Here is a 6,782-nt window from a genome sequence, read left to right as displayed (position 1 = left end):
AGAAGTGTAATATTATATATAATAAAGAGTCTGTTGATATTTAGGGAATTAAAGGCTTCAAAGTAATTTTGGAGCAGCCAAAGACATTTGATGTTTGAGGAAGTGAACAGAAATACATTGCTATCTGTGCAACAAGATTCCAGTACAAAGCAGAAAAGAAAGAACAACAGATAAACCAAGCAGTCTGTGTCACTGTTTTCACTACATGTGAAAAAAATTGTTAAGGGCAGTAACAGTAAAAAGTTTGATATTTTTTGAATGTGCAAGACAAATAGAAGCTTAAGGATCGTTTTTGGGAAATATCATGCTGAATAAACTGCTTTATTTCTATGTAGATGCTACTATTGAAATATTTGTATGCTTCATTGATGTCTCCATATTTGAATTATATTTTTGATTAATTCTTAAAATAATGAACACAGACCCTCAATTAGTAGAATTCTGCCTTTATTCTTTCAAAACTGGAGGTGAAATAAGTAGGTAATAAGTTCTCTTGGTAACGATAATTCCTCTCCTGCTCTGGTTACATATCTAGAAAATAATTAACAGGTTTTCTCTAATGCTTCCTACAGATGTTGAAACTATAGTACAAATATTGACTGAGAGGCAGCAAAATTTGCTTGGACTGGAAAAAAAAAATAATGGTTTATACAACCAAGTTTGCCAAAAACAAAATAGAAATTCTGGAAGCTCTGATTTACAGTTGTTGTCAAGGGGGCCAAATGTGTGTACATGCATTCACATATTTGCAGAATACACACGTCCCATCACCTTCAAGGCTCCACATAAGAGTGTTCTGGTTTCCAGATATTTTGCAGGGCTCCAGCTCCTGTCCTGAAGAGCTGGGCATGAGGTGGCTTTGGGTTGTCCTTTGGTTACATGAGGGAACCCATTGTGGGGATCTGAAGTGACTCTGGAATGAGCAGGATTTCAAAGATGTTAGCAGAAACTTGCAAGTATGATGTTTTCCTATGTTTATCAGTGAAAGAGAGGAAAGGAATTTGGGGAGGAGATAGAGGAAACAAGCCTGCACCTTGTGACTGGGTTGAGCATATTGGGTAAGAAGGACTTTGGACAGCAGTGTGTACAATAGCAGAGAAGGTGGAGGCAACTGGCTCTCCTGCTGTGAGAAGATGGGGTGGTTTTCCTTCCCTTTGTCCTCGCCACATATGTGCACACCCCTACCCCCACAGTGAGAGCTCTGCCTTTTGAGTTAGGTCAGAACAGAGCCGCTTTTGATCCTAGAGATGCTTGGCTAAAGATAAGGGTCAAAGACCACTGGAGCCCATGGATGTTATGCAAGGGGCTATTGTGAATGGGGCCCAGACTGCAGCCTTCATCAACCTGCCTCCCTGCTCCCCCTCCAATGCTGGCTTTGTTCCTCAGGGGGTTGCGAAAGCCTCAGGACTACATAAAGCATTCCCTGTCCGAACGTCCTGACCACTGCCGCCAAGACAGAGCTCTCCTGAGGCTGCAGGTAGGGGTGCTGTCTGTAAGGGATCTGCTGGAGTGGGCTGGGGGCAACTGGGGACCTTTCCTGCAGGTGCATCAGGAAAGCTGCACGATGTCCTGGGGACTTGTTGGGGCAGCTCTCCTCTCTTCCCTGAGAGTTGATGGAGGCCATTTCTGATTGTTTGGTTGTTTGCCTCTTTGCTGTTGCTGCAGGGACAGAATGGCCTACACAAGGAGATCTCTGCTGCTGCTGGCGCTGGCCTTCCTGGGCAGCAGCATGGCAGAGAGGGACTGCCGTGTGAGCAACTTCAAAGTCAAGGAGAACTTTGACAAGAACAGGGTAAATCTTTCTCTTCAGAGTCTTTGATATCTTGCCTAGTAGTCCTTCCTGGGCTACGAAATCTGGCATCGTGTGTTTATGTTTTCACTCTGACTGCAATCTCTAAAAGAGTGGAAGTGCATATTGATGCCTGTACCTTCACAGTACTGGATCCTGATACAACTGATTCAGGAATACTGCAAAAACTGAGGTTAGCAGACTGCTCTCAACTTTTGTGATGTAAATAGAAAAGGAGTGGACTAACTCAATCTTTTTTCTGCAAAAAATGCATGATGTTTTCAGAATGATTATAAAGGAAGACATATTTATATGTAGATCTGTCAAGATCTGCCAGTAGCTATTCTCTTTCCATCAATTTTTTTCTCAGTACAAGAAAACTACAAACAGAAAAAAGATGCCAGAAAAACAGTCAGTTCTTTCTTCTGTTTGCCCTAGGACATACTGGTGGTCTTACGCTGTTGGTACAACTAGATTTATTTTACAGATAAACTTCAAGGCACGGTGTCAAAGATCTATGTTTCATCCCCTCTGTCATCCTACCCCAATTTGCAGTGTCTGTTTCTAGTATTTTCCATGCTTGTAGGTCTAACTGCAGGCTTTTTCTTTTCCTTGCAGTACAGTGGCACCTGGTACGCCATGGCAAAAAAAGATCCTGAGGGGCTGTTTCTGCAGGACAATGTGGTTGCCCAGTTCACTGTAGATGAGAATGGACAGATGAGTGCCACTGCAAAGGGCAGAGTCAGACTCTTCAAGTAAGCTATTTGCAATCATTCTGTTGCAAATAGAATATTCTATTTCACTACCCTTCGGCTTTGCTTGATCTTAATCAAATCCAGCCTGCTCTCCTTGTGCTAGTCACAGTCTCACCAAGTCTGCTGTCAGGTTTTAACATGATATTTTCTTTCTCCCTGACTGCAGTAACTGGGATGTCTGTGCTGATATGATTGGCTCTTTCACTGACACAGAGGATCCTGCCAAGTTCAAGATGAAGTACTGGGGTGTTGCCTCTTTTCTGCAGAAAGGAAGTGAGTAATTAACTCTAGAAGATGTGGAGCTAATTGGGAGCCTGATTATGTTGAATATTGATGCTGGGAAAAAGTGCAGCATTGGATTTCTTGAACACTTAAACCGTGCAATGACTATAAAATAGCGAAGTCTTAATGAGAACAAGGTGATCACTATTTTTTTATGAGACATCTGGCTGGTTCTCTTTAAGCAAGAGAAGACCAGGCCTTTGTATATCTTTGTATTTATTTTGATTGCTACCCAATTATATAATCTAAAGTGACTATTCCGAAGAAATAAAAGGTAAATGTAGTATTTTTGTAGTATTTTATGCCTTATTTTATTTCAGAATTCATTTACTGGATGCTCCTGCTCTCTATGAAAAGCCTAATGTCAGACTTGGTCTAGTAGGGAAGAGGATTTTACGACTATTCTTTTGCATAATCTAATATCAGCAAATGCAGAGATTTATCTCTTGTTACAAATATCATACAGTAAATATATATTCATATTTTCCTGTCATCTTTCACACTCTATGCAAAATTAGTTTCTTGATGAAGTAGACATTCAGTTACTTGCAGCTCAAGACATTTATATGGATTGTTTCCAAGAGCAGCAGATGGAATTTGGAAGTGATTGAAGCTCCATTCTCTCCAAAAACTCAGTTAAAAAGAATGCTTTTGTTGCCAATTGCTCTTGAATTGTTGCTGAATTACCTCAAAGTGTGCTGATGAATCGTGTTTTCATGGATACTTCAGATTGCTGACTGACCTTGGACTCTATCTTCTTAAAAACTGTGGTCCCCACCCACAGGAGAAATGGGAAAAAGAACTACATTCAAATGGCAATTGTATTAATCTTTCACCTTAAATATATAACTTAAGTTGTATATTTATATAGGAGGGAATATTTATGACTATTTTGAAGCACAGCTAGTATAACAAAGAGCACTTTTTTCTTTTTTTTATTAACTATTTTGATCATACCTTTTTTTTGGGGGGGGGGGTAAGGGGGTTAAAATAACTTTGGTATTCATGGTAGTTCATACATGGTTCTGTTTTTTTGTGTTTGGTGCCTTATTTTATAATAATTTTCAGGCATAGATTTACAGGATGTTTACTACCTTTTTCTCGTGCCACTCTTGTTGTGTACCAGTGTTAGAGGAGAAGCAGTAGTGCCAATCCTTCCTTCTCCCCTTCATCATAGCCCCTAACATATGCTTATTTTTAAGATGAACAAACAAACTTTCTCTCCGAACATAGGATCAAATGCTGGACATAGATATAAACTAACAGCTAATTTGCTATCATTCATACCAGTACTCATTGAAATTTCTTTTGTTATTGTATTAAAGTTATGGAATTATGACAGCGATCTACATTTTATTTGTGTCTCTGTAACTCCCATGCTTGCTATGATTTCTTCCAGATGATGATCACTGGGTAGTGGACACAGATTACGATACATATGCTCTTCATTATTCCTGCCGTGAGCTAAATGAAGATGGCACTTGTGCTGATAGCTATTCCTTTGTGTTCTCCCGGGACCCCAAGGGATTGCCTCCAGAGGCACAGAAAATTGTTAGACAAAGGCAGATAGACCTCTGCTTGGACAGAAAATACAGAGTTATCGTTCATAATGGTAAGAATTATTTTTTTTTAATAATTTTATTTCAGAACTTAGTATTGGGAATCTCTTTGAATAGCAAATGCATTAAGTTTTATACTTAGTGGCTTTAATATTGTCATTTGAAAACTGGAGCTTGTAATAAGTGCATTTCAACTTTTACTTCCCTTATCAGAAGGAGAGCCAAAGTGTATAGCTTTTTATGTGGCATGTCATATCAGCTGAAGCAATAATTAAAGGAAGCTGTAAAACAATTAAATCAGTGTGTTATGATTAAACATAGTAACTTCTTAGTTGCTGTAAAAACAAATTTTATCTCTTTAATCAGAACTTTTACCTTCCTTGAAAGTAGTTGATGGAGGAAATACAATAGTGAAGAATGAAGAAAATAGATCAGAGTATTTAGGGCAAAGAAAATAGCATTGTTCCTCCATTCCTACCTTTGCATTCTGGAAGACAGGGTATCTTCAGAAGAGTTACTGGTGAGTCAGCTGGATTCCCAACATAGTGCCATGGACAAAAGAGTTAATGGGATTCTTGAATGCATAAGTCATGGATGTTTACAGACTCATATGAGGCATAGATGCTTGGCATGGGTCTGCTTGATATGTCATGTTTAATGATGTTGATAACTAGGAAGGATATGAGAATGAATTAGAAATTTCAAAGAAGAGCAAAGAAAGTGGTTGAAAGTTTGTTAAATGTGTCCAGCAGTGAGTGTCTGAAAGAGCTTCATCTTTTTCTCATCAGAAAGAGTTTAAAGACTGACCTGAGCAGTCTGTGCTTACACAAGCAATAAGAACCGACTAGTAAAGGGCTTGCAAGCACAGGAATAATAAAATAAAATAGATGGAACTTTAAACTGGATACATTTAGGGCAGAAATAAATAGCTATTTGTTTAACTCCAAAGTTCATTAACCTTTGGAACTGTTTACCAAGAGGCACTGTATGGTCATCACCACTGAAATCTGAAAATCAAGATAAAAGGCTTGTCTAAATAATGTGTTGGAATAAACTGAGATTGACTGAAGGAACTTTTGTGTATTAGGAAGAAAGTCAGAACAGGTGAACACAGTCAAGTCTTGTCTCTGTTACCTGCTCATCTGATCTACAAACAGTAATATATCGCCATGTAGTAAAGTGTCCTGATAAAAAGGTGCATGAAAGATCTACTGAGCTTGGTGGTGTTCAGTATCCTCATTAGTGACCCAGAAAAATCATAGAATCATTGAACGTTTTGGGTTGGAAGGGACCTTTAAAATTATGTAGTTCCAACCCCTCTGCTATGGGCAGGGACAAGGACACCTCCCACCAGAAAAGTGCCTGACAACAAGAAAAATGAAATTTTTGTCTTGATGAGAATTTGGAAGCAACATAAAAGTATTTAAGACTGTCAGATTTAAGAGAAATCAAAGATGCAGATTAAACAAGATTCTGATACCTACTTGATAATGAAGCTTCACAGGAAAAATATAACCACTCAGATGCTCTTGAATTCTGACCTGTATGTTCAGGAAAGACATCTGTGTGATGCATCAGACAACATAATTAAAATGCTGCCACATTTGCTGCAGCAACCAGAAAGCTAATGATGTGTTTTATTGTATAAAGTGTAGGATACTTTCTTGGTTTTTCTCTGCCCTGCAAATGACACGTGTCAAGAGTTAAAATTTCTGAAGATTTAAAAAAAAAAAAAAAAAACAAACAAACTTATGAGATTCTTAGGGGTGTAAAGGATGTTTTTGCATTAATCAAAAATAAAGTGTATCTACTCAGCTGCTATGCTGTGACTTTGAAAGATGTGTGTTACAGAGGCTCCTTGCATATCTGTCAAACTCAAAAAAGTGCTACTCCACTCTAAAGTCAGTATGTTAGGCTAGTCCGAGTACTGGTCTGGTTGAGGATTGTTTGATGGAAATTTGTGTTTTGCCTAATGTGGATGAAAAACAATTCATTCTATTTTATTTATTTATTTTTGTGTGTGTGTTTCAGGATTTTGCTCTTAAGGACATCCATAAGTATGGAAGGAAACCATGTAATAGCACCATGGATGTAGAGTTAATACATTGATCAGGTGCTCTTTTAAAAAGATTTTTGATGGCTTCATTTAGATTTAAAATATATTTATCTGAACTGCATAGCTCATTTTGTTAATAAACCAATAAAACATTTTAATAAACTTGGATTACAGGGGATGCAAATTGTCTGTATGCACATCTGTACATATTTAGGCATTGGTTTTATTAATAAATTGTTGCTATAATGCACTATTTTAAATTGCTGACAGTTGACAACAAATTAAGAATTTATTCTTTTTTGTTAATGGGTTCAATTTCTAACTAACAGTGTTTTAATTAA

The 6,782-nt window shown here is 37.9% G+C and overlaps 1 protein-coding gene across 1 annotated transcript; it reads left to right on the top strand.

Moving 5' to 3' along the window:
- The first annotated feature begins 1,367 nt into the window (after positions 1-1,367).
- Positions 1,368-6,705, top strand: RBP4 (retinol binding protein 4). Its single transcript, XM_042817940.1, has 6 exons — positions 1,368-1,477; positions 1,666-1,792; positions 2,408-2,544; positions 2,711-2,817; positions 4,226-4,438; positions 6,417-6,705. Exons 2-6 carry the CDS (start codon positions 1,673-1,675, stop codon positions 6,428-6,430), a joined length of 591 nt encoding a protein of 196 aa, XP_042673874.1. The 5' UTR covers positions 1,368-1,477; positions 1,666-1,672; the 3' UTR covers positions 6,431-6,705.
- Positions 6,706-6,782: the final 77 nt, after the last annotated feature.

This window comes from Centrocercus urophasianus, unplaced genomic scaffold, assembly GCF_019232065.1.
Source record: "Centrocercus urophasianus isolate 14NV4802_14NV808 unplaced genomic scaffold, USGS_Curo_1.0 seq_17, whole genome shotgun sequence".
Taxonomy (NCBI): Eukaryota; Metazoa; Chordata; class Aves; order Galliformes; family Phasianidae; genus Centrocercus; species Centrocercus urophasianus.
Note: the sequence above shows the minus strand (reverse complement) of the source record. Positions and strands in the feature narration are given on the sequence as shown.

Excerpts from the sequence above, each read along its gene's own strand:
- RBP4 (XM_042817940.1), top strand. The coding sequence starts at position 1,673 with ATGGCCTACACAAGGAGATCTCTGCTGCTGCTGGCGCTGGCCTTCCTG. Across the intron at positions 1,793-2,407 it reads AGAACTTTGACAAGAACAGG|TACAGTGGCACCTGGTACGC; the intron begins GTAAATCTTTCT and ends TTTTCCTTGCAG. Across the intron at positions 2,545-2,710 it reads GGCAGAGTCAGACTCTTCAA|TAACTGGGATGTCTGTGCTG; the intron begins GTAAGCTATTTG and ends CCCTGACTGCAG.